Below are 27,817 nucleotides of genomic sequence, written 5' to 3' on the forward strand. Positions count from 1 at the left end.
ACTGATACACAATGAAAGCTAGTTGCTATGTCAAGATAGCCTGACATTGCCATCTTAGTCGTCGGTCATTCAAGGGCTGGCAAGATACAAACATAAGTAAACCTCATTTAAAAATGCAAAGATATAAAATAAAAATTCAAGTATTTCCTTCATTTCACTATTTAGAAAATGTACAACTGCTCAGCAAGACAGTTTATAAAAACTGAAATAAAAATGCCGTAAGGAAAGCAGCAATTAAGAATGTTCTCCAAATAAGAAGACGACAAAATTTTTCACTTAAAAACAGAAATTAATCAGTTTAGTATTACAAGTTTATTTAATTCATAAGAAAAGATTCTCAGAGTAGGAATCCCCAAGTTTTCTATTGGCTGCAAAACTATTATCAGGATTCCCACCACAAGGTGTCTCCAGGACTGGCCTCATATTAGTAGTGCTCAGTCATCTGTTTTGTTCCTACAAGAAGGAGCAATTCGGTGCTGACCTCTGCTAGCTGCTTCTGAGCCCTGAGAAGACTGCAAACAGCAAATGCTTAGTATTTTATTTTTTCCCTGAGTGACTGGCATTTTTTCAAGTAGCCACAATAGCAAATGGGATTTCCCATTAAAATAGCATTTTAACCAAGAAAATGTGTCCGAGCAGAGCTACTCTGTGCAAGTATAGGTTCTAAACTGTTCTGAAAAGTATTTATGTTTCTAGGGAGTGGGGAGAGGGGGTCCGAGCTAAGTAATCCCAAGTAGGGAGGGCTGTCAGTGATGCAGTCAGCTTATCAGGTAATACTTGCTGCCTCTGGAAGGGCTGTACTTGCAAGATCCTTGCAGATGCCCTTGGACATATTTAGTAGCCACTTTAGAGATTTAAAATAAATCCCTCAAAGACATTGTCAAGCATTGGCCTTCACCACCCTTGTACAATCCACTCATTACCTTAGGGATTTAATCATTTGACACCAAGGCATCATTTAGAGCAACAACTTCTGAGAGAGAACAAGATGGCCTGACTGGTGATCAAACGACCGAAAACAGCTCCAGAGGCCATTGCTTATAACATTGTTACCACGGCGATGGAGGTGCGATCTGCCTTTTCTGTATCCCCACACCTTCCTCCTGCAGATCACATTATTTTTAGCCACTTTGTCAATTACACTGCCCCTCACCCCTATGTTAATCTTTCCCTATTTAACATGTAAGTCTTTATATAGAGTGGAAAAGTATAAAGGATAGTTTGTGTAAAGGTGCCCTCTAGTGATAACAACAAAGGTCACAATCAAGAAAGTAAATTTACCAAGTATCAGGTTGTATTGGAGTCACTTAACCCATTGTGTTTAAGTTGTTATCATAAATGTTTCTATTTACAGGAATTCTAACAAGCGATTTTATAATAATACTAGAGGCCCGGTGCACGAAATTCATGCACTCAGAGGGGGGTCCCGCAGCTGAGCCTGTGCCCTCTCGTAGTCTGGGAGCTTTCGGGGAATGTCCGACTGCCGGCTTAAGCTGTCAGGTGGACATCCTTAGCACTGCTGTGGAGGCGGGAGAGGCTCCCGCCACCACCACTGCCCTCGCCAGCCATGAGTGTGAATTCTGGCTGAGCAGCGGTCCCCTTGTGGGAGCACACTGAACTGACCACCAGGGGTCAGCTTCTGCATTGAGCATCTGCCGCCTAGTGGTCAGTGCGCGTCATAGTGACCAGTTGTTCCGCCATTCAGTCTATTTGCATATTAGCCTTTTATTATATAGGATTGCTAAATTTTGGAGCTTCAAAGACATTCAGCTTGAAGATTGGCAGATCAGGTTAACTGCATGAAAATATTAAGGGGAACAAATTACAGGCACGTAAAACCAAAAAAGGAGGGAGATGCAACTGTCCTGGAAGAACATTTGACTGGTAAATTTATTTACTCACATCATTTGACAAAGTTATACTATTTAGTGAGCTTTCACGCCCCACTAAGCTCATGAACCTGGCACAACAGTAATTATGTTTTAAGTTTAGAGGCTAATTACTCAGTTAAATTTGTCTTCTCTGATTCTCCATTTGACTTATAAAGTTCATTTCCTTTCCAATAAGTTCCACCATTTCAGTTCTTCTTGTATATTTCTAATACACTTTCTGATTTCATCTTGAGTAGTTTGCGAAAGAGGAGTTCTGAGTTCCAAATGACTTCCTATTGTAGCATTACGAGTACATGTTAACGCTCCGGGATTTCTTGAGATGCTTTGTGTCTAAAGCAAATAAAAAGGATACATTTTTAAAGTAAGTATAATCTGAACAGTTATCATTGTTTTCTTTAGTTTTGAGTCAACGACTCAGAGATCAGCTTTAGGTGTGAAAAAAAGCTGACATGTAAAATATTTATCATCAATGTCCACTGAATTAAATCTGAGTTCTAAAGTTAATCATTCTTCTATTAGTACTCGTGTAATCTGATAATTCAAAGAATAACAGAATCAGTTTAAAATTTTTAAAGTAGAAGGATATAACTTAATTCAAGAGTATGGAACAATTTTTAAATCTCATCCCCCCTTTTCTCTCAAATAGTCTTGTTTAACATTAACTGGTCTTGAAAATAAAATGATTTTACTACTAAGAATCTATTGGAAAGATCAATTCAGTGATAATAGTGATGGAAACTGAAATAATAAAAAGCAAAAACAAATGCCACCTTTCTTCCAAAAATCTATAAAATAAATTGCTCTTCAAGGAAGTAAAGGAAAGGCAAAAACACTGTATTTATCCAAAATGTAATTTGCAGTGAAGTGAATTATAGCACATTAAATCGATAAATTAACCTGTAAATATAAGTCGAGTAGTTGCACTTTGTCGGCGACATCCTTTGCAGTTGCTTCAAACTTCAATTTATACTTTTCCATTTCAGACTCTTCTGCCATATGCATTATCTTGTAGGCTCTGAGTTTTACTACCTTTTGTTTCAACTTGTCTTTTTCAGCCTTTAGTTCTTCACATTCCTTTAGAAGTGCGTTCACTGTGAACTCCTGTTGAGGTGTCTTTTCTTTATTTGAAGATGCCGGTGGCAGTTTTGCTATAAGATCATCATCCTGCATGAATAAAAGAATGTAGTTTGGTTATGGAGGTGTGTTCATCAGTATGGCATTTTGAAATGAGTTCAGTTGCAATAAAACGTTATCTGTATGGTGGTAGAGTCTTGGAATGTGGAAGCTTGAATTAGTCAGAATCAAAACCAAAGTTAAAATGACCAGGAGTCACAAACGTACATTTATTGTTGTCATCTTTGCCACACAACGCCTGCACTTGACTTTATGCTCCTTTTTCTATGACTGTTTCATGTCTTTCCCCCACAAAAATGACTACACATTGCCCCTTACTAGAAAAGCTCTTACCTCTTCTCCCATCTCAACTCTTCACAATCTTTAAAAGAGTTTTAGAGATAACATATTATGGTTTTCAGAACTGTCATCAAATGCTTCCCAAGGTAAGACTTCCAAAATGAGACTAATGAATGAATCTTATAAATACCGATTCTAATGCCATAGGTCTTTTACTGAACAGAAACATTTGATGCTAATTTGAATTGCATTCCAAGAAGAAATGATTCCCTGATTTATGGAGAAATTAAAATTCTCACTGTTCAAGTTTAGCGACATAGCCCTACATTTTTTTTTAAATGTATTTTATTGATTTTTTACAGAGAGGAAGAGAGAGGGATGGAGAGTTAGAAACATCGATCAGCTGCCTCCTGCACACCCCCCACTGGGGACGCGCCCGCAACCAAGGCACATGCCCCTGACCGGAATCGAACCTGGGACCCTTGAGTCTGCAGGCCGACGCTCTATCCACTGAGCAAAACCGGTTTCGGCCCTACATTTTTTAGAACCAGAAAAAGTGGGCGTGGGAGGCTTAATCCAATAATGCTATCTTGAAATTCTTGGTTACTTCCCACAAAATAAGGGAACATAGTAAACAAAACAACATCATCACCACCATAAACAACACACTTGCAGGAAGGTGTGTGATAATGGTGACTACTTGTGTGACTGCGATGTCTGCTGCCATCTGACTCTCTCCCCAGGAAAGCTCACTCTGGGAACCCAGCCCCCATGTTGTGAAGAACGAAGCAGCCCAGGCCACATGGTCAGTCCTCATACAGGTGCACAGCTGAGACTGCCCCTGAGGCTCTGAATAGCCTCAGGGAGCCCTTGGGAACTGGGTGAAGGTGATGTTCTGTCCCAGAAACCAATACAGCAGCAACCTCACCTAAAGGCCGTGTCAGAAATAGACACCGGTGTACGTAAGAATGAAAGCAGCTAGACAAAGTGGGCAGATTGGCCCCGTCTGCCTGCAACCAAGACTGTGGAGACAGACGCAGAGGAGTCGTGGATCACTTGGAACTTCTACATGGTACTGACTACCTAACAAGAAACTGAGAAGTGGCAGACAGAACAGTAGAGAGGGGTCTTAAACCAGCGGCCACGGGACATTAAAACTGGGCTGAAATGAATCACATTTCACTTTTTCATATTTATCTTTTACTTAATTTTTTATTTACTATTATTAGTCTTTTATTTTTTGTATTATTTTTCTTCATCCCATTTTTATCTTATTTTTTATACCCTTTTGACATCCTGTTTTTCTTCTCCTATCCCTGCTATAATTTTTGTCTCCTTTCTTCTTACCCCTTGTTAAAAATTGATCTTCTTTATCTGCTTTATTTACATGTTATTACTGTAGTCTCTGTTGGCTTACTCATGTATCTAATTTCCTCTCCCCTGCTTCAAGTCCAAGCACCCTTCTCTTTTCTCTTTCTTCTCTGGTCAATTTTTTATGCTTTTGTTTTTTCTCTCCTTTCTTGCTCTCCTCCTAATGGCTTAATTAGTTCCACTCACTAAACTCAAGTCTATCTGTTCTCTCCTCTATTCTCCTTTTCCAAAAATAGATGAATATATAGATAGATAAATTTTTAAAAATTGTTTTTTGTCATTTTCTTATCTTTTAATTTTTTATTTTGTTTTTTACTTTTCTTTTTATCCACTCATTCTCTTTCTACCTCCTCTACACTGAACCATGGCCATTGCTCTATTCATTCAATTCATTTACCTTTCTGGATGAAGAGAGCCTCTACAGATTCTGCCCCCCATCCCACCCTTGTTTTTGGGTGTTTGTTTTTTGTATTTTTTGGTTTATTTGTTTGTTTTGTGGTGTTTTCTCCCCATATATGGGATATTTTTTCTTCCTCATTTTGCTTTTCCTTTTCTCTTACCTTTTTTATGTTTCTCAATACCATTTTTGCTCTGTTTTCTCTCTTCTAATTATCTTTCCTCTGATGGTCACTTTCATTGGGGTTATTGATCTTGTGAGTACATTTTTGTTTTGGTCCCTTTGTATCATGTATTGTCGAGCTGTATTTTATGCTATTCTGTTAATATGGTATACAGTGATCCACATAACCAGACACCTGGAGAGGAGACTTTATCCTTGAATGGGACAATAACACTCAAGACCCAACTACACCAGGAGAACCCAAATATCCCAAGTAGGGAGCATCCCTAGAATATCCAGCCAGAAGACCTGAGAGTTGCACCACTGGGTCCCACAAAACATCCACTATACAAGACAAACTCAAAAAAATCTGGGTGACATAGAAGTTTGATCTAATATATAGAAAAACACACACAAAGGAACAGCAAAAATGTGGAGAAAAAGAAACAGCCAACATACAAAATAAAAGGAGGAATCATCGGAAAAGGAACTAAATAAAATGGAGGCAAGCAATTTGTAAGAGCAACAATTCAGAGCAATGATTACAAGGACACTGAAAAGGATGGAAGAAAAATTCAACATGTGTAAGAATCAAGGGGAAATAAAGAAGAACCAAGTGGAAATGAAGAATGACATAACTGCAATAAAGAACACAATGGAAAGTATCAAATGACATAACTGCAATAAAGAACACAATGGAAAGTATCAACAGTAGAGTAGAATAAGCTGAGACTGCATCAGTGAACTAGAATACAAGGTAAAAAACAAACACCCAAGCAGAGCAGCAACTGGAAAAAACACACCTTAAAAGCAGGAGGAGAGCCTAAGGCAGCTATGGGACTACAGGAAATGAATAACATCCACATAATAGGGGTGCCAGAAGAGAGGAAACAAAGCAAGGAATAAAATCCTGTTTGAAGAAATAATGACAGAAAACTTCCCTGATATTGGGAAGAAAAAACTCACACAAGTCCAAGAAGCACACAGAGTCCCAAAAAAGATGAACTCAAAAAGTCCACCACCAAAGTACCATACATCATAATTAAATTGGCAAACACCAATGACAGAGGAATAATCTTAAAGGCTGACAGGGAGACAGAAAGTTACTATAAGGGATCTACCATTAGACAACTGATTTCTCAACAGACACACATGAGGCCGGAAGGGAATCGAATGAAATATACAAAGTGATGCAAAGCAAGGGACTGAATTCAAGAATACTCTATGCAGTAAGGCTATCATTTCAAATTGAAGGGGACATCAGGAGCTTCACAGACAATAAAGGACTAAGTGAGTTTATTATCATCAAGCCAGCAATGCAAGAAATGCTAAATTGACTGCTATAAAAGGAAAAAAAATAAGAAGGGAAGAAGGAACACAGGCACAAAAAATAAAAATAAGTACCAATGAGTACCAATCAATAATAAGTTTAAACGTAAGTGGACTAAATGCTCCAAACAAAAGACATCGAGTGGCTGAATGGATAAAAAATCATGACCCATATACATGCTGTCTACAAGAGACCCACCTCAGAATAAGGGAGTCACACAGACTGAAAGTGAAGGGATGGAAAAATATCTTCCAGGCAAATGGAAATGAAAAATAAAGCTGGGTTTAGAAATACATATATATATGATAAAATAGACCTGAAAATGAAGGCCACTTCACAATACACCAAAACACATAAAAAAAATTGGAAGATATCAAGGGAGTGATTGAAAACATTACAATCATAGTAGGGGAGAAACCAAGATGGCGGCATAGGTAAACACCTGAATTGCTGCCACGCACAATTTCAAAACTACAACTAAAACACAAAACGGACATCATCCAGAACCACCAGAAGGCTGGCTGAGTGGAAATTCTACAACTATAAGGAAAGAGAAAAGCACACTGAGACTCAGAGGATCTGCGGAAGTGGAGAAGTACGGAGGAGTGCGCATGGAGAGGACTGTCAACTGAGTACGCGGCTGTCTTTTTCAAGCGGGAGGGAGACAAAAGCTCCCTACTGCTCTGAACTCCAGTTCCAGGTGAGACTCTGGGGACCCAGACTCATATGGGGAGAAACTGGACTGGCTGGCAGCGAGCGAAACTCGAGGAAGAGTTTCTCTCAGAGGTGCTTGCAGTGATTACTGTGGGACACTGAGACCCGGGGGCCTCTTAGGGCAATGCTGATGGGAAGCCATCGATAGTTGCTCCGCCCTGAGACTCTGCCCAGTCCAAGCTGACAGCAGAGGCTTTTGCATATGACTGGCCTGGTCCTTTGAAATCTAAACTTACCTAATAAACTGCATGTCAGTCAGTTAGACCGAGAACATCCAAAAGAAGGCCCAAGGCCCCGCAGCAGCTTGCATTGCTTCACAGCTGGGCCTCATCTGGGCACCTCCAAAACCCAAACATAGAGGAGGAATCTGCAGATCTCTCCGTAGCTCCTGCTGGGTGGCTTCAGGCAGAGGCTATATTAGCATCTCCTGGGAGATCCAAGAGCTGGTGTACCCAGGGGTCAGAGTAGGACCATCCAGATTACAACTCCTTAGATCCATAAGAGACACACTCAGGGGGCAGACTCAATGAGCGCCAAAGCCACAATGAAGCACGTCTTATCTCATAACGGTATCTCCAGCACAGAGGTTCTCCCATCGTAGACACACCTGATCCTTACAGCCAATTGGCCTGGAGGTCAATTCCTCCCAGTGATACCAACAACAATCCAGGCTTAACTACAAGAATGTGCACACAGCCCACAAAAGGGTGCACAAAAAGTGTCCACCTCAGGTAACTGGGGAGGCTGAGCCACTGGGCTCTATAGAAACAGGTCACAAATGAAAGAATTGGAGGAAAGCCAAGTGCTGGATATAGAGTTCAAAACCACGGTTATAAGGTTTTCCAAGAATTTTCTAGAAAAGGCCGATAAATTTAGTGAGACCCTCGAGGAAATGAAAAAGGACCAACTAGAAATTAAGCATACACTGACTGAAATAAAGAATAATACACAGAGATCCAACAGCAGACTAGAGGATCGCGAGAATGAAGTCTCAAAATACAAAGAAGCAAAAAACACCCAACCAGAAAAGCAAAAAGAAAAAAAGAGTCCAAAAATATGAGATAGTGTAAGGAGCCTCTGGGACAACTTCAAGCATTCCAATATACGAATTTTGAGGGTGCCAGAAGAAAAGAGAGCGGTACTGAAAAACCTATTTGAATAAGTAATGACAGGAAACTTCCCCCACCTCGTGAGATAAATAGATTTACAAGTCCAGGAAGTGCAGAGAACCAGAAACAAAAGGAATCCAAAGAGGACCACACCAAGACATCATAATTAAAATGCCAAGAGCAAAAGACAATGAGAATATTAAAAGCAGCAAGAGACAAACAGTTACCTACAAGGGAGCACCCATACAATTGTCAGCTGATTTCTCAACAGAAACTATGCAGACCAGATGGGAGTGGCAAGAAATATTCAAAGTGATGAATAGCAGGAACCTACAACAAAGATTACTCTACCCAGCAATGCTATCATTCAGAATTGAAGGGCAGATAAAGAGCTTCACAGATAACAAAAAGCTAAAGGATTTCATCACCACCAAACCAGTATTATATGAAATGCTGAAAGGTATTCTTTAAGAAGAGGAAAAAGAAGAAAAAGATAAAAATAAAAATTATGAACAACAAATACATATCTATTAACAAACGAATCTAAAAAACCAAGTGAATAAAAAATGTGATGAACAGAATAAACTGATGAATATAATAGAATCAGGCACAGAAAAGGAGTCGACTGACAATTCATGGGAGGGAGGGGTGTTAGGGGTGCAGGAAAGACTGGACAAAAATTGTACACCTATGGATGAGGACAGTGGGTGGGGTAAGGTTAGAGGGTGGGGTGGGAACCAGGCGGAGGGCAGCTATGGGGGGAAAAGAGAGGAACATTTGTAATTATATGAACAATAAAGATTTATTTAAAAAAACAATATGATCATAGTAGGGGACTTTAATACCCCACCAACATCACTGGATAAATCCTCTAGACAAAAAATCAGCCAAGAAACAGCAATCCTAAATGACTCACTAGCTCAGATGGACTTAATTGACATCTTCAGAACATTTCACCCCCAAATCCTCAGAGTGTACATTCTTCTTAAGTGCACATGGGATATTTTCAAACATAGATGACATATTGGGTCATAGGCAAAGCCTCTCCAAATTCAGGAAGATTGAAATCATATTTAGCATCATCTCAGACCACAATGGCATAATATTAGTAATAAACTACAAGAACAAAATAAAAATCCAAACACTTGGAATCTGAATAGCATGCAATTAAGCAATGATTGGGTTACCAAAGAGATCAAAGAATAAATTAAAAATATCCTGGAAATTAATGACAATTAAACACAACAATCCAAATCCTGTGGGACACAGTGAAAGCAATCCTGACAGGTAAGTTTATAGCTCTACAGGCCTACCGCAAAAAAAAAAAAAAAAAAAAGGTAATAAATCATCTAACTATAAAACTTAACCCTTTGCACTCGCTTTTTTCTCGATTCCTGCTATTGATGCTAACTGTATCGAGTCACACTCAACATCGAAGTGCAAAAGGTTAAAGAATTAGAAAGAGCCAAAACCGGTTTGGCTCAGTGGATAGAGTGTCGGTCTGCGGACTGAAAGGTCCCAGGTTCAATTCCGGTCAAGGGCATGTACATTGGTTGTGGGCACATCCCCAGTAGGGGTTGTGCAGAAGGCAGCTGGTCGATGTTTCTCCCTCATCGATGTTTCTAGCTCTCTCTCTCTCTCCCTTCCTCTCTGTAAAAAATCAATAAAATATATTAAAAAAAAAAGAATTAGAAAGAGAGCAAGAGGAAAAGACTAGAGTAAGCAGAAGGAGATGATAAAGATCAGAGCATAAACAAATGACAGAGAGAAAAATAAACAAAATCCAAAATGAAAGAGGCAAAATAACACACCCCATAGACATACAAAGGATTGTTAAAAAATATTATGAACAACTATTCCAAGAAACTAGAGGAAGTGGACATATTACTAGAAAAAACACAACTTTCCAAAACTAAGTCAGGACGATTCTAAAAATTTCAATAGGCTGATAACTATGGCAGAAATTGAAGCAGTCATCAAAAATCTTCCAGCAAACTAAAGCCTGAGGCCAGTCAGCTTCACAGGGGAGTTTTACCAAACATTCAAGAAAGAACTAAAACCTATCTTCCTCAGGCTATTCCAAAAAATTCTATTGGGAGGACCTTTCAACCTCATTCTGTGAAGCCAGCATCACCCTCATACCAAAAGCAGATAAAGACAACGCAATGAAAGAGAATTACAGGCCAATATCCCTCATGAACATAGATGCCCAAATTCTCAACAAAATTCTAGCAAATCAGATCCACCATTACATCAGAAAGGTTATACACCATGACCAATTAGGATTTATCCTGGGGATTCAAGGATGGTACAATGTCTACAAATCAATAAACATGATGCATCACATAAACAGATTGAGAGATAAAAATCACATAGTCATATCAATGAAGAAAAAGCATTTGACAAAAATCTAACACCGTTTCTTTATAAAAACCCTCAGCAAGATGGGAATAGAGGGATCATACCTCAACATAATAAAAGCCTTATATGACAATCCTACAGCCAATTTCATACTCGATGGGCAAAAATTAAAACCATTTCACCTAAAACAGGAACAAGACAGGAATCCCAGCTTTCACCACTCCTGTTCAACATACTAGTGGAAGTACTAGCCATTGCAATCAGACAAGAAGAAGAAATAAAAGGCATCCAAATTGGAAAAGAAGAAGTAAAACTGTCCTTATTTGCAGATGACGTGATATTGTACATAAAAAACCCAAAAGACTCCATCAAAAAACTAATAGACTTAATAAATGAATTTGGCAATTTAGCAGGATACAAAATTAATGCCAAGAAATCTATGGCATTTCTTTTTTTTTTTTTCTTTTTTTTTTACTTTATATTTCTTTATTGATTAAGGTGTCACATATTTGTCCTCATCCCCCCATTCCCATCCCACCCCTCTCCCCACGCATGCCCCAATCCCCTGTTGAACTCAACCGTTGGATAGGCTCATATGCATGCACACAGGTCCCTTGGTTGAACTCTCCCCCTCCCCCTCCCCTCCCCTATCCTCCCTCTGAGGCCCGATAGTCCGATCGATGCCTCCTTGCTTCTGGTTCTGTTCTTGTTCCTCAGTCTATGTTGTTCATCATTTCCCCTAGATGAGCGAGATCATATGTCACTAGATATATACTAACAAGAACTAAATGTGAGACGAGCAATAATAGTTATGCTGACAGGCAAATGAATCAATCTATAGTGAGCTTCCCCCTGGACCAACAGTTCTTTTGAGACCCAATTTCAATGTCCAGTAGTTCCTTATGTGTACATGTCAGCCCTGACCCCTCAGCTCTGGATGGTGGACAAATGGTGGTAATGGAGGTCCGACTCCCTCTGGCTTGGTCTCGGCCGAACCCAGGGGCATGGCGTCACCCGGATTAAGGGGCACGTGGCCTCACCCATACCCAAGGGGCGCGTGGTCTCACCCGGGCCTGGGACCCAGCCTCACCCGGATGGATCCAGGGGCGCATGGCCTCACCCGGACCCAGGGACGCTTGGCCTCTCCCAGACCCAGGGGCACGTGGCCTCACCCGGGCTTAGTTGCACAAGGCCTCACCTGGATCCAGGGACCCATGGTCTCTCCCGGACCCAGGGACGCTTGGCCTCTCCTAGACCCAGGGCCACTTGGGCTCACCCGGGCCTAGGTGCACGAGGCCTCACCCGGATCCAGGGACACATGGTCTTACCCAGACCCAGGAACGTTTGGCCTCTCCCAGACCCAGGGCCATTTGGGCTCACCCGGGCCTAGGTGCACGAGGCCTCACCCGGATCCAGGGACACATGGTCTCACCCGGACCCAGGGACGCTTGGCCTCTCCCAGACCCAGGGCCACTTGGGCTCACCCGGGCCTAGGTGCACGAGGCCTCACCCGGATCCTGTGACACATGGTCTCACCCGGACCCAGGGATGCTTGGCCTCTCCCAGACCCAGGGCCACTTGGGCTCACCCGGGCCTAGGTGCACGCGGCCTCACCCGGATCCAGGGACACATGGTCTCACCCGGACCCAGGGACGCTTGGCCTCTCAGACCCCGGGGCACGTGACCTCACCCAGGCCTAGGTGCACGAGGTCTCACCCGGATCCAGGGACACATGGTCTCGCCTGGACCCAGGGGTGTGTGGGCTCTCCCAGACCCAGGGGCGCTTGGCCTCGCCCGGGCACGGGATCCAGCGTCATCCGGGTCCAGGGGCACATGGCCTCACCCGGACCCGGAGTCCGGCCTCACCTGGACCCAGGGGCATGCGGCCTCACCTAGACCCAGGGACGTGAGGCCTCACTTATACCCAGAGGCGTGTGACCACACCCTAGCCCAGAGGCGTGCAACCCCGCCCGCACCCGGGTCTCAGCGGGGCCCTGTCTTCCCGATCCCAATTCCTGCCGGTCAATCCCCCCTCAGCAATTCCCCTGGCCATCCTTCCAGAGCTCCAGTATGGCTGCTGCAGAACTCGTCGGGCGGCGGCTCGGCGAAGCTCCGGTGTGCCTGGTGCATGGCGGTGGGCCGGTCTGGCGTCGCTGCGTCGGCCCTTGGGTCTGCATCGGTGGCCGGTCGCCGAGCATGCGCACCTGGCCGCTTCCAGGGCATTGAGATTCTTGACGGACTCGGAGGTCAGCAAGCGCGGAGTCTCCCACCCCATGTCTCATAGGGGCTCGTCTGTCCGTGCTTGGCTGCCAGTGGAGCCGTCCCCTCAGCCGGAGACCGCCGGGGGAACTGCGCCGAGCACGTTCCAGGCCGCTGTTGTATCGCCTGAGCCATAGTTCTTTTGTGTCGCCTGAGCCGTAGTTCTTAAAGTGTGGTCTTTGGGTCACCGGCATCAGCATCATCCCACATACCCCTCTTTTATTCTAGTTGTAGAGAATCTACTCAGCCAGCCCTATGGTGGTCTTGGATGGTGTCTGCTCTGCTCTCTTGTCGTAGTCTCAAAGTTGTTGTGGTAGGCAGCAATCAGGCTTCCGCCCTATGCCTCCATCTTGGTCCTCCTTTGTATAGTTAAGTCTTGATTGTTGTTGGTGTCACTGGGGGGGCTCTCTTTGTCTATAAAGGAAGAGTTGCTGTGCAGGAGATTCGTTTATGGGCCGGGTCTTGGTGCAGCAAAGCTTTGGCGCTCACTGAATATTCCTGTTGAATGTGTCCCTTATGCACGTGGTTGAAATCTGGTGTCATCTCCCACAGACCACTAGATGCCCTCGTTTCTGGGTCTCCAATGGGGTGTAGATCAGCTACTGCCTTAGGCACTCAGCAAGGATTACAGCAAAAACTGTAGTTTCTTCCTCCTGTCTGAGTGGCCCTGGAGCAGTCCGACTAGAACAGCAGTTCATCTGGTCCGCTGCCAGAGAGCAGGCCACCCACATGCATAAGCCGTTGCTTGGGGCGCAGGTGTGCCTGCAAGACTTGCGGGGCAGGTCTTCAAAACGTGCGGGGCGGGTCCCAGGGCGGGGCGGGGTCTCAGGGCGCCAACAGGCCATGGTGCGGCGAGCCGCGATGGCTGTGAGTCTGGTCCTTCTGCCTTCCACGTATCTAAGTCCCCTCGTTCCGCACTCCAGCGCAGCAAACACTGATTGCTGGGCGCACCTTCGCAAGAGTCCCGCCTCTCCCCGCAGGCATCTGGGTCTCCCGCGGTTCGCCAGAAGATGGATTTCAGGGTGATGGAGAGCTAATCTCCCCTAGGTTTGGAACAAAAGCCCCTTTCCCCCGCCACCAGCCAGACCCACCCGCCTCCACACCTCATCCCCTCCGATTTCGCTGGGTGCGAGGCAACAGAACAGCCTTTAACCTCCACCGCCATCTTTTTCAAACTTCCCAATTTGTACTTCTTAATCCCTTCATTTCAGTCAACTCTACTGAAGTCTAGCGCCGCTGGGAGGTGCACGGAAAGGGCGCCCGGGCCTCCGTCAGGTGCGCGGTGCGCGCGTCCCGCGGAACCAGGCGCGCGAGGGCTGCGCGGCGGGGACAGGCGCTGGGCGGCCGCCGAGCTCCAGGCACCGCCATCGCCGCGTTCCGGGCGTCGCTGCCGCGGCGTCCCCCCAAATTGTACTTCTTAATCCCTTGAATTCAGTCAACTCTACTGAAGTCTAGCGCCGCTGGGAGGTGCACGGAGAGGGCGCCCGGGCCTCCGTCCGGTGCGCGGTGCGCGCGTCCCGCGGAACCAGGCGCGCGAGGGCTGCGCGGCGGGGTCGGGCGCTGGGCGGCAGCCGAGCTCCAGGCACCGCCATCGCCGCGTTCCGGGCGTCGCCGCCGCGGCGTCCCCCCATATTGTACTTCTTAATCCCGTGAATTCAGTCAACTCTACTGAAGTCTAGCGCCGCCGGGAGGTGCACGGAGAGGGCTCCCGGGCCTCCGTCCGGTGTGCGGGGCGCGCGGCCCGCGGCGCCAGGCGCGCGGGGGCTGCGCGGCGGGGACGGGTGCTGGGAGGCCGCCGGGCTCCGGGCGCCGCCGCTGCGGCGGCGTCCCCAGCGTCCCGGGCCAGGCGGCCTGCGGGGGCGGCGGAGTTGCGAAAGTGAGTGAGTTTCCCAGAGTTTCGCCCGGAATGGGGTTCAGTGCAATCGGAGCCGACGCTCAGCGCACTCCGGAGCCTTTATCTCCTTCCTGCCAGTGAACGCAGGCCAGGTCCTCAGCCGCCCCTTCCTCTCCGGTTCCATCCTCCCCGCAGGCGCGTGTGCTCGTGTCTCCGCCCGTTTCTCCATACCTCAGGCTTTTACGGCTTCCCCGACTGTCCCCGTGGCCTTCTCCTTCCCCCCAGCTGTGGGCATTTCAGTCCACCAACTTTCCTGTGATTCTGGACGATGTCCGTTCTGACCTCTAGTTGTATTTTTGAAATTGTTGTGCCCGGCTGCAGGTTAGGTGTTTAACCTATGGCGCCATCTTGGTTCTCCTATGGCATTTCTTTACACCAATAGTGAACTTACAGAAAGACAGACTAAAAAAGCAATCCCATTTACCATCACACCAAAAAAATTAAGATACCTGGGAATAAACTTAACTAAGGAGGTAAAAGATCTATCTGCAAAAAACTACAGGACACTGAAAGAACAGATACAGGAAGACATAAACAGATAGAAGAACATACCATTTTAATGAATTGGTAGAATCAACATCATTAAAATGTCCATACTACCCAAAGCCATCTATACATTCAATGCACTCCCCATTAAAATACAAATGGCATATTTTACAGACCTAGAATAAACACTCGAAAAATACATCTAGAGTAAAAAAAGACCCCAAATAGCTACAGCAATCCTGAGAAAGAAGAACAAAGTAGGAGTAATCTTAATACCAGATATCATACTGTATTACAAAACCACTATTCTCTGGTAAGGGTTTAATCTCCAAAATTTAACTCATACAAGTTAAAAATTTTTAAGATATCAGGAACAAGACAGGGATGCCCACTCTCACCACTCCTGTTTGACATAGTACTGGAAATTTTAGCCATCGCAATTAGACAAGAAGAAATAAAAGGCATCCAAATTGGAAAAGAAGTAAAGCGGTCTTTATTTGCAGATGACATGATATTGTACATAAAAAAAAAAGAAAGACTCCAGAAAAAAAACTATTAGACTTCATAAATGAATTCAACAATGTAGCAGGATACAAAATTAACACCAAGAAATCTATGGCATTTCTATACACCAATAGTGAACTTAGAGAAAGAGAGACTAAAAGAGCAATCCCATTTACCATTGCACCAAAAAAATTAAGATACCTAGGAATAAACTTAATGAAGGAGGTAAAAGACCCATATGCGGAAAACTATAGGACACTGAAAAAAAGAGATAGAGGAAGACATAAACAGACGGAAGCACATACCATGTTCATGGATTGGTAGAATCAACATCAGTAAAATGTCCATACTACCCAAAGCAATCTATAGATTCAATGCACTCCCCATTAAAATACCAATGGCATATTATACAGACCTAGAAAGAACTCTTCAAAAATTTACCTGGAATAAAAAAAGACCCCAAATAGCCACAGCAATTCTGAGAAAGAAGAACAAAGTAGGTGGGATCTCAATACCAGATTTCCAACTGTATTACAAAGGCACTGTTCTCAAAACAGCCTGGTACTGGCACAAGAACAGACATATAGACCAATGAAATAGAATAGAGAACCCAGAAATCGACCCAAACCACTATGCTCAATTAATATTTGACAAAGAAGGCATGAACACACAATAGAGTCAAGACAATCTCTTCAATAAATGGTGTTGGGAAAATTGGACAGATACATGCAAAAAATGAAATTAGACCACCAACTTACACCATACACAAAAATAAACTCAAAATGGATAAAGGACTAAAACATAAGACAAGTAACCAAAAAAAATACTAGAGGAATCCACAGGCAGAGAAATCTCAGACATATGCCAAAGCAATTTCTTCATTGATACCACTCCTAGGGCAATGGAAACTAAAGAGAAAATAAACAAATGCGACTAAATCAAAATAAAAAGTTATTACTCAGCAAAAGAAACCATCAACAAAACAAGAAATCCCACTGTATGGGAGAACATATTTGCAAATGTTATCATTGATAAAGGTTCAATCTCCAACATCTACAGGCAACTGTTACAACTTAATAAGAGGAAGATAAACGATCCAATAAAAAATGGTCAACAGAGATAAATAGAATATTTTCGAAAGAAGGAAGGCCAAGAGACATATGAAAACATGCTCAAAATCACTAATTATCCAAGAGATGCAAATCAAAATGACAATGCGGTACCATCTCACACCTGTCAGAATGGCAATCATCAACAGATCAACAAATGAGAAGTTCTTGCGAGGATGTGGAGAAAAAGGAACCCTGTTGCAGTGCCGGTGGGAATGCAGACTAGTGCAGACTCTATGGAGAACAGTATGGAGTTTCCTCAAAAAACTGAAAATGGAACTCCCATTTGACCCAGTGATCCCACTCCTGGGAATATATCCCAAGAAACTAGAAACACCCATGAGAAAGAATATATGCACCCCTATGTTCATAGCAGCACCATTCACCATAGCTAAGATTTGGAAACAGCCTAAGTGCCCATCAGCAGATGAGTGGATCAGAAAACTGTGGTACATCTACACAATGGAATACTACGCTGCTATAAAAAAGGAATTCTTTATGTTAAGTGAAATAAGCCAGGCAATGAAAGAAAAATACCACCTGATCTCACTCATTTATGGAAAATAAAGAACATTATAACCTGATGAACAAAAAGATAGATACAGAGGCAGTAAAGCATGGAACAGACTGTCAAATTACAGCGGGAAGGCTGGGGAGTGTTGGGGAAGAGATCAACCAAGGACTTGTATGCATTCATATAAGCATAACCAATGGACACAAGACACTAGGTGGAGGGTGGGGGGTGGGGGGAGAAGAGGGCATGTGACAGGGGCTAGGGGGTGCTGGGGGAAGGTCAATGGGGAAAAAGGAGATATATGTATTACTATATGTAATACTTTAAAAAATAAAAAAAAATTTTAAAAAAATAAAACAAAAATTTAAGATAAACAATCCAATTTTAAAATGGCCAAAAGACCTATATAGAAACCTATCAAAAGAGGACATACAGAAGGCCAAGAAACATGAAAACACGCTCAAAGTCAGTAATCCTCTGAAATATGCAAATCAAAACAATTATGTTCCATGTCACACATGTCAGAATGGCTATCATCAAGAAATCAACAAACAGCAAAGTGCTGGTGATGATGTGGAGAAAAAGGAACCCTCGTGCACTGCTGGTGGGAATATAGGCTATTTCCAGTCTCTGTGGAAAACAGTATGGAGTTGTCTCAAAAGTTAAAAACAGGACTTAAGGAATGCCCATTTGACCCTGTAATCCCACTTCTAAGAGTATATCCCAAGAAATCAGAAAGGAATATGCACCCCTATGTTCATAGCAGCACCATTCACCATAGCTAAGATTTGGAAACAGCCTAAGTGCCCATCAGCAGATGAGTGGATTAAAATACTGTGGTACATCTACACAATGGAATACTACGCTGCTGTAAAAAAGAAGGAACTTTTACCATTTACAACAGCATGGATGAACCTGGAGAGCATTATGCTAAGCTACATAACCCAGTCGGAGAACGATAAATATGACATGATGTCACTCATTTGTGTAATATAGTGAACAACATAAACTGATGACAAAAATAGATGTAGAGAGAGAGAAACAGCGAACAGACCATGAGACCTCAGAGGAAATGCAGGGAGGGTAGGGGTGTGTGGGGCAAGAGATCAACCAAAGGACTTGTATGCATCATCAGTGGAAATGGACATTGGGGCAGTGGGGAATTGTCCTGGGGGTGGGAGTGCCTGGGGAGGGGTCGATGCGTGAGAAAGAAGACATGTAATACTTTGAACAAGATAAAATAAAATAAAAACAGTGCTGACACTGAAATAGAAACACACATGGTGGGAGAGCCTTTGATCGCGAGGTGGATTGAACCTGACAAATGTAGAGACGCATGAGAACAAAACCCACAAGGTCCTCTAAGAAATGGTGAGTGGAAGCCTGATGGCCCCTGAGGTGGCTGACAGCAAGTCTTCTGGACAAGTGAACACAATGGCACTGTAACGAGGATGACAGGGATTCTTGCTAGGAAGCAGGTGTAAGTGAAACCTATAAGCTAAAGAAAGACAATCCTATATAATAAAAGCCTAATATGCAAAATGACTCAACAGCAGAATGGTTGGCGGGGGGCAGAACTGGCAAGTGGGTGGCCCCAAGCCAACCAAGGTGGGTTCCAGAGGGCAGAGGGAGGGGACCGTGGTGGCAGCCAACAGCGGTGGAGGGGTGGTTGGGGGGCAGGCCTGGCCACTCGCCTGCCAGCACTGTCCCCCCATTGGCCCGCTGGTCGCCTCCTGCAGAGGTTGGCCAGACTGTGGCTTAGGTACCTGAGAGCTCCTGGACTGTGAGAGTATGCAGGCCAGGCTGAGGGAACCCCCCCTCCCAAGTGCATGAATTCCCATGCACTGGGCCTCTAAATACAAAAGAAACAGGACTTAAGGATTTCAAATATCCATTTCCGATTTATAGCTTCCCCCACATGTCCAATTGTTGTATAATACTATACTAGAGGCTTGGTGCATAGAATTCATGCACAGTGGGGGGGTCCCCTCAGCCCAGCCTACACCTGGTCCAATCTGGGACCCCACAGGGGATGTTCTACCACCAGTATAGGCCCGATTCCAACAGTTGGACATTCCTCTTACAATCTGGGACCACTGGCTACTAACTGCTCGCCTGCCTGCCTGGTTACTCTGAACTGTGCCCCCACCCCCGCCAGCCTGGGCCGGTCGCTCCCAATTGCCCCCCTCCGCCAGTCTGGTTGCCTCTCACTGCTCCCCACTACCGACCTGGTTGCCCCAACTGCCCCCCCCACCCCCTACCGACCTGGTTGCCCCATGCAACCTGCTGTTGGGTCGTTTGGTTGTCCCTCACTAACTCCTCTGCTGGCCTGGTCGCCTGCTGCACGCCGCCTGCTGCTCAGTCATTGGTCACCCCTCACTAACACCCCTGCTGGCCTGGTCCCCCCACGCAGCCTGTTTTGTCATCGGTTTGGTTACAATGGTTGCTTAGACTTTTATTATTATAGATAATAAAAGCCTAATATGCAAATTGTTCCATTGGGCAGTCATTCGACTAGGAGTTCGATGGGAAGACCAGGATTTTGACGGCTCACTATGACATGGGGCTGCAACCTCTCACCGGCTACCTGGGGCTAGGAGTGATGGGGACTGAGGTGCGGTGAGAATGCAGGGTTCCACCAAGCTCGCTCTCACTCCCCCTGCTACCCTCCCCCGGGACACCAGGGCTCACACACTGGGGAAGTCCCCATGCTCAGGTGCCGGGTGCCCGCGAGGATCACACCCCACATCCACGTGGTGTCTTCCGAGTGAGCCAGCCACAGCGCCTGGACCACAGGGGCTGGTCAGGCTCCCAATGGGTTAATGCAGTAGCTGGTCTGCAAGGCCAGCTGAGAGTGCACACTCTGCTCGCCCGGCTTTTGTGTGGCTCCACTGGGCAGCCCTGAGGTCTATGCTGTGCCCTGGCCTGTGGGGTCCAGCCATGCTCAGTGCATCTTCGTGTGGGTACTTGGGTGCTGTGACTCAGGCGGAGGGGGACATGCAGGGACCTGAGGCCTTGGTATTTCTCAGAGCCCGGAGGTCAGCTGGGACCTGCCTTTTCATGCTAGACACTTGCGCTTTTATACAACCACAAAATTGCTGGCCACACCCATGCACAGTTTTGTGCACCAGGCCTCTAGTGCTAAAATAAAGAAATGGCTTCCAGGCTGTCCAGGAAGATATGGTCTAAGGATAAAGCCGAGAATTATAAAACCCTTAAGACTTCAGAAACCTTTAGCTGATGCCTCAAAGGATTTTTAGAATGTAAGAATTTTAAAGGCACAGTCCTACAACACCTCCAAAAAACCCAAGGTGAAGAGCTTATCTGAAAACTATTTGTGAGGTGGCTTTTCTAATGGCATGAACTGCAGTGTTATTTAGTAGAAAACAAAGCTTCTTGACTTCTATAAAGAATGATGCATAATTCTCAACTTTCCTAAGGGTAAATATTTTTTAAAAAATATACAAATTGCAGAATAAAAGCCAGGGTTTAAGATATAAGTGCACTATTGCCGAAACCGGTTTGGCTCAGTGGATAGAGCGTCGGTCTGTGGAATGAAAGGTCCCAGGTTCGATTCCGGTCAAGAGCATGTACCGTGGTTGCGGGCACATCACCAGTAGGGGGTGTGCATGAGGCAGATGATCGATGTTTCTATCTCTCTCCCTTCCTCTCTGTGAAAAATCAATAAAATATATATTTTTTTAAAAAGATATAAGTGCACTATAAAGATAATCCGATATAGTAAAAGTAATATGCACATTAACCAATACTCCGCTACACCCATAAGTCACGCCCACCAGCCAATCAGGAGCGAGTATATAGATTAACCCAACCAAGATGACTACAGCGAGGGAGAGAGCAGGAGGTTCTAAACGGGCAATTGGACATCCCTCGAGGGGTCCCACATTGGAGAGGGTGCACGCTGGGCTGAGGGACACCCGCCCATGCACAGATTTCGTGCACCGGGCCTCTGGTACAATTATAATAAACGAGAAGCCCAGCACACCATTAAATTGTGTGGGTAGGGTCCCTAGGCCTAACCTCCTGCGATCGGGGCCATCTCCTACCCGTTTGCCAGTTCCCAGGCTGAACGCTGCCTGCGCCGCCAGGCGTCAGGCTGTTGGGATCACCAGCTCATCTCCAGCTACTCCGGGGCTCAGGCCTGCGGGAAAGCGGGCACTGGAGGCTTCAGGAGCACATTATTTGTAAAAGTATGCAAAGAACAATTTAAATAGTAGTGGAAAGTTTAAATAAGATATAGATTTGCTAAAATACATCATATTTGTCCCAAATTTTGATTTAATGAAAAGCAGATGCCTTTAAAAGAGCTGAGAGGTCATGTGAATAGATTACTTGAGACTGAAATACTTCCAAATGTAATTCAAATGGGCATGAATAAAAATAACATCATGCAAACTAAAATGTCTAAGATGCTACTGAAGGAAAGGTACTCTATGATAGAGAATCTACATTTCAGTTCATCTGGGAAACCTGGATTTAGCTGTCAAATTCATCCATTTGATTGAATCTTAATGTCAAAATACTCATTTTAGGTAGAGCATTTCCATTTACCTACTTCCTGTTTTAAACTTGGTGACAGAAAAATTAAAATTATCATTCTATCAATATAAGACTAAGTTATTAATATAAAACTCTATCTATTAGTAATCTATAACGTAACCTCTTAAAATTTCATGGGCAGGACAATGCCTTTACTCAAAACAAAGCACCTCTCAGATCTAATGTTCACCTACTGGATACAATGTTGCTTTAAAGCTGATAGAGCAAACACATTTATAAACTATACTGTATATGTGTATATGTATGTATATATATATATATATATATTTCAGAGAAGAAGGGAGAGGGAGAGAGAGAAGAAGCATCAATGATGAGAGAGAATTATTGATCGACTGTCCCTTGCACACCCCTACTGGGGACTGAGGCTGCAACCTGGGCATGTGCCCTTGACCGGACTTGAACCTGGGACCGTTCAGTCCTCAGGCCAATGCTCTATCCACTGAGCCAAACCAGCTAGGTCTATAATCTTTACATTTGTAATATTCAACTAGATTCAACATTTAGCCATCATCAAATATTACTCGGAATTTTCTCTTAGAAATTTTGAAAAATTCTTATCTGTCTGGATACTTACATCTCCTTCTCCCTTATCCTTTTCAGTCTGAAGTCTTCTTTCTTTGAAATGTTCCCATTCGTTGATTATCTCCTTAATCATCTGAAGCAGCTTAAGCACATAATTTTCATTTTCATGATCAAATATTTTCCTGGTATGTGGAATCTGATGTTGGGTGTTAATCACTGTCTTTTCTTCTCCGTGAGTGTTATTGGGAGCCTGATTCAGTTGCTTTCTAATCAGCACAATTTCATTTTGTATGAGAGATAGCTTCTCCACTAAGGATTCCTGCTCTCCCCTATCTTGATCCACTTCCCCTTGTTCCCTTTGATTCACGTGTTCCACGTCCTCCTTTTCACACTGGTTTTGACTGTGGTCTCTTCCTCCCCCTGAAACCAATGTCCTTTCCTGGACAGAATCTCTTACGTGGCGGAGCTCCATTTCTAAGGTGTTGCTTTTACTTTCTACTCCGGCAAGTCGTTGAAAAAGGTTCTCATTGTTCTGTCTCACGTTAGACATATCCAAATTCATTTTGTCCCATAAGGAAAACCATTCATCTATTGATCTCTGGAAAGCAAACGGTAAGTCTCTTTGGGATGCCTGACAAGGGTCATGATCCTCTACAGCAGTAGCCAGTCTACACCGGTAGGATTCAACTTCTGCTTCAAGTCTTATTCTGTTTTCTTGTTCATGCTCCAGTTTACACTTGAGCTTGATAAGCTCAGCTCTTAGAACGTCAAGCTGTGCATTGTGTTGAAATACTGTTTCTCTTAATGTCTTTTGAAGACAGGCATTCTTTTCTTGGGCAATGGCAATGTCCTCAACATATTTTTTTTCCATTTCCTGGGTCTGAATTTTTATTGTGTCTATTTCCAGTCTTAATTTGGCGAGTTCTTCCCACAACATGTGGTTTTCACGCAATAGCCTTTTGTCTTTGTCGGAACTCTCAGAAACCTAAGTAACACAAAGGAGACTTTTAGCTAAAACATTGAAATGACATGTCATGGGAGCCTCTGACATTAAAGAGTAACCGTGTTTATAATAAAAAGTTGCAGTAAGTGGATATCCCACTGGAAAACAATAGATTTGGCTCCAAACCTCTAACTTTATACAAGCATAAATTCTCCAAAGTTAAAAAATGTAATATAATATGATGAATTTCTTAGTGGGGGAAAAAAAAACAGAACACAATTTTAAGAGTCTCAGAATTAGAAAGGGTTTTTCCAAGTCATCACTAGCCCAGAATGCATGTAAGTAAAAAATTAATAATTCTAACTACACTTACAAATTGATATTACAGTCTGAACATAAGAGACATAAGAGTATTAACCATGCATATATTAGGATAAACTAAATTTCCTAAAATTCTTTTGTCTTCAATATTAATCCATAGATATTCTACTTTTCTAATACTTTCATAGTCAGTTATAAAAAAAACTACCTCTACTAATAACTGATAATCAAGCATTTTCCTAAGCACTTCTATATCCATCAATGAACTCATTCAGTTATCACAATCTGGAACGGAGGGGTTAAAAAGATACGCACGGGTGAGTCCTCATGCACCTAGACCCGGGTGAGGCCATGTGCCCCTGGGGCTGGGAGAGGCCAAGCGTCCCTGGGTCCGGGTGAGACCATGTGTCCCTGGATCCGGGTGAGGCCTCATGCACCTAGGCCCGGGTGAGGCCACGTGCCCCTGGGTCTGGGGGAGGCCAAGCGCACCTGGGTCCGGGTGAGACCATGTGTCCCTGGATCCGGGTGAGGCCTCGTGCACCTAGGTCCAGGTGAGGCCATGTGCCCCTGGGTCTGAGAGAGGCCACGCACCCCTGGGTCCGGGCGAGACCATGTGTCCCTGGATCCGGGTGAGGCCTCGTGCACCTAGGCCCGGGTGAGGCCACGTGCCCCTGGGTCTGGGAGAGGCCAAGCGTCCCTGGGTCCGGGTGAGACCATGTGTCCCTGGATCCGGGTGAGGCCTCGTACACCTAGGCCCGGGTGAGGCCACGTGCCCCTGGGGCTGGGAGAGACCAAGCGTCCCTGGGTCCGGGTGAGACCATGTGTCCCTGGATCCGGGTGAGGCCTCGTACACCTATGCCCGGATGAGGCCACGTGCCCCTGGGTCTGGGAGAGCCCAAGTATCCCTGGGTCCGGGTGAGACCATGTGTCCCTGGATCCGGGTGAGGCCTCGTGCACCTAGGTCCAGGTGAGGCCACGTGCCCCTGGGTCTGAGAGAGGCCACGCACTCCTGGGTCCGGGCGAGACCATGTGTCCCTGGATCAGGGTGAGGCCTCGTGCACCTAGGCCCGGGTGAGGCCACGTGCCCCTGGGTCTGGGAGAGGCCAAGCGTCCCTGGGTCCGGGTGAGACCATGTGTCCCTGGATCCGGGTGAGGCCTCGTGCACTTAGGCTCCGGTGAGGCCACGTGCCCCTGGGGCTGGGAGAGACCAAGCGTCCCTGGGTCCGGGTGAGACCATGTGTCCCTGGATCCGGGTGAGGCCTCGTACACCTAGGCCCGGATGAGGCCACGTGCCCCTGGGTCTGGGAGAGCCCAAGCGTCCCTGGGTCCGGGTGAGACCATGTGTCCCTGTATCTGGGTGAGGCCTCGTGCACCTAGGTCCAGGTGAGGCCACGTGCCCCTGGGTCTGAGAGAGGCCACACACCCCTGGGTCCGGGCGAGACCATGTGTCCCTGGATCAGGGTGAGGCCTCGTGCACCTAGGCCCGGGTGAGGACACGTGCCCCTGGGTCTGGGAGAGCCCAAGCATCCCTGGGTCTGGGTGAGACCATGTGTCCCTAGATCCGGGTGAGGCCACGTGCCCCTTAGTCCGGGTGAAGCTGTGCCCCTGGGTTCGCCGAGACCAAACCATAGGGAGTCGGACCTCCGTTACCACCATTTGTCCACCATCCAGAGCTCAGGGGTCAGTGCTGACATGTACACATAAGGAACTGGTGGACATTGAAATTGGGTCTCAAAAGAACTGTTGGTCCAGAAAGAAACTCACTACAGACTGATCCATCTGCCTGTCAGCATAACTATTATTGCTCGTCTCACATTCAGTTCTCATAAGTATATATCTAGTGACATATGATCTCGCTCATCTAGGGGAAATGATGAACAACATAGACTGAGGAACAAGAACAGAACCAGAAGCAAGGAGGCATCGATCGGACTATCGGGCCTCAGAGGGAGGATAGGGGAGGGTGGGGGGAGGGGGAGAGTTCAACCAAAGGACTTGTGTGCATGCATATGAGCCTATCCAACGGTTAAGTTCAACAGGGGGTTGGGGCATGCGTTGGGAGGGGGGAATGGGAATGGGGGGATGAGGACAAATATGTGACACCTTAATCAATAAAGAAATTAAAAAAAAAGATATGCAAGTTCAGGATTTCCCCCAGGTTTTCAGACTCCACAATTCGTGCCCTTGGCACCAATCCATAGTTCTTCTCTAGTGTAGATATAGAAACACAAAAGAAGCTCATGTTTCAAAAAACAAATGGTGAATAATATAAAATTTACAGTTTTTTTTTAATGAGGTTATTTGTTGCTTCAATAACATTTAGTTTTCATGATGTTTAAAGTAGTATTAAATGTGAAATGGCAGGGCGGGGGGATACGCTGAACTACTTTACTAGGAATAAAATACCAATAAATTATCACTAAATATATATTATCGTCTGCATTCTCTTCAGAAGTCCCTTGTATTAAAAAGGGATACTACTTAGAACAAATTATTATTTTTCTCAAAAGTAGGAGGCTGACATCTGAACTATGATCTCTGCACCTGCTATACTTTGCTCCATACCATCACTGGAAGTGAAAACTAACCTCTATTTTAATATATCAAGTAAATAAAATCACTGCCAAAATCTGGAACATCTGTTGTTGGTAGCAATACCTTTGAGATCATGGACAACACAACAATTCTTATGGAAAATATTAAAAGCCTTTTCTTTGGGTGAGGCCATTGTGAATGTCACTACTTGGGACAAATGGGTTTGAATTAATATAATTTTATCCAATGGACCCCAAAAGTCATCAGTCATCAGTCATCTCTCTCTCTCTCTCTCTCTCTCTCTCTCTCTCTCTCTCTCTCTCTCTCTCCCCCCTCTCTCTCTCTCTCTTTCACACACACACACACACACACACACACACACACACACACCGATATGCTTTTTAAATCCTCTATAGTTTCCATATGTACAGTATTGTTTTTTTCAAGTATATACAAACTCACACATACTCACATGCATTTGAAAAAGACTAAATAAACTACCTCAGAATTCATTTTCTTATGAGCTATTTCTGTCACCTTTGGTTTGCCAATGTATTTGGTCAGAATTCCGTCCTGTAATATGTTGGCATTCTGTTCTTGAGAAAGTTGCCTCCGGGTGTAATTTTGCTGTTCGACAACCTAAGGACACATTTCATTTAGTTTTTTGTCTCATTTCATTAAAAAAAAAAAAGTCCAAAACTTAAGAGCTGTACCTTAAACAAACTGTGAAAAGGATGTAGCCTTTTAAAGTACAAGGATCTTTCCTTTACATGAAAAACTAAAATTGTGATAGCTACATTTGTCATAGAGCAAAAATACAGTATTCCGAAATAAAATTGCTTTATGAACATTTGGCTAGTTTCATCACAGTCTCAAGGCAATTTAGCCTGTATGTTAACATTTTTTATGAGCCAGAATTAACATTTATGTTAATGGGTAGGCTCAATTTATTTTCCATTTCTTCATTTAGAAAACATTCACAGAGCATCTATTAGATGCCAAGGATAGTTATAAGTTTAATAATAATTTAAATCATAAAGGTCACAGTTCACATTTTGAATGAGAACATTTTTTTTTGGTTTGTTTTAACTCAATAATATACATTAAATGACAGGGATATAAGTATTGATGAAGTACTGTTAGAAATAAGAGATTTTACCCAAAGATAAATTTACCTCCTTTTCTCTTATAATCGTCAGTGTGATGTTTTTTGCTCTGATGGCAGTTTCAATTTGTGGGTTCATGTCAGCATCTTTAATAGAGTGTTCTTCTTTATTTCTGAACTGTACCTTGTATTTTTCACGTAACAGATGACATTTTTCTGTCTTCTTTTTTTCTCCTCTTAAGGTAAACCTGTAGTTAAATATAACGAAAGACGTGTTCGACAGAAGATAAACTGT

At 44.4% G+C, this 27,817-nt stretch overlaps 1 protein-coding gene across 1 annotated transcript in view; it reads right to left on the reverse strand.

Annotated features, from left to right (window-relative positions):
- Positions 1-1,872: 1,872 nt before the first annotated feature.
- LOC129148511 (ankyrin repeat domain-containing protein 26-like) overlaps positions 1,873-27,817 on the reverse strand; it is a 33,824-nt gene continuing 7,879 nt past the window's right edge. The window contains exons 2-6 of the mRNA XM_054713502.1: positions 27,593-27,770; positions 26,955-27,056; positions 22,671-23,603; positions 2,922-3,056; positions 1,873-2,222 (exon numbers count right to left, since the gene is read on the reverse strand). Coding sequence (XP_054569477.1) covers positions 2,049-2,222; positions 2,922-3,056; positions 22,671-23,603; positions 26,955-27,056; positions 27,593-27,770 — 1,522 coding nt within the window. The 3' untranslated portion in view covers positions 1,873-2,048. The remainder of the gene's footprint in view (positions 2,223-2,921; positions 3,057-22,670; positions 23,604-26,954; positions 27,057-27,592; positions 27,771-27,817) is intronic.

The sequence above is a fragment of the Eptesicus fuscus genome, unplaced genomic scaffold (assembly GCF_027574615.1).
Source record: "Eptesicus fuscus isolate TK198812 unplaced genomic scaffold, DD_ASM_mEF_20220401 scaffold_72, whole genome shotgun sequence".
NCBI classification, from domain to species: domain Eukaryota; kingdom Metazoa; phylum Chordata; class Mammalia; order Chiroptera; family Vespertilionidae; genus Eptesicus; species Eptesicus fuscus.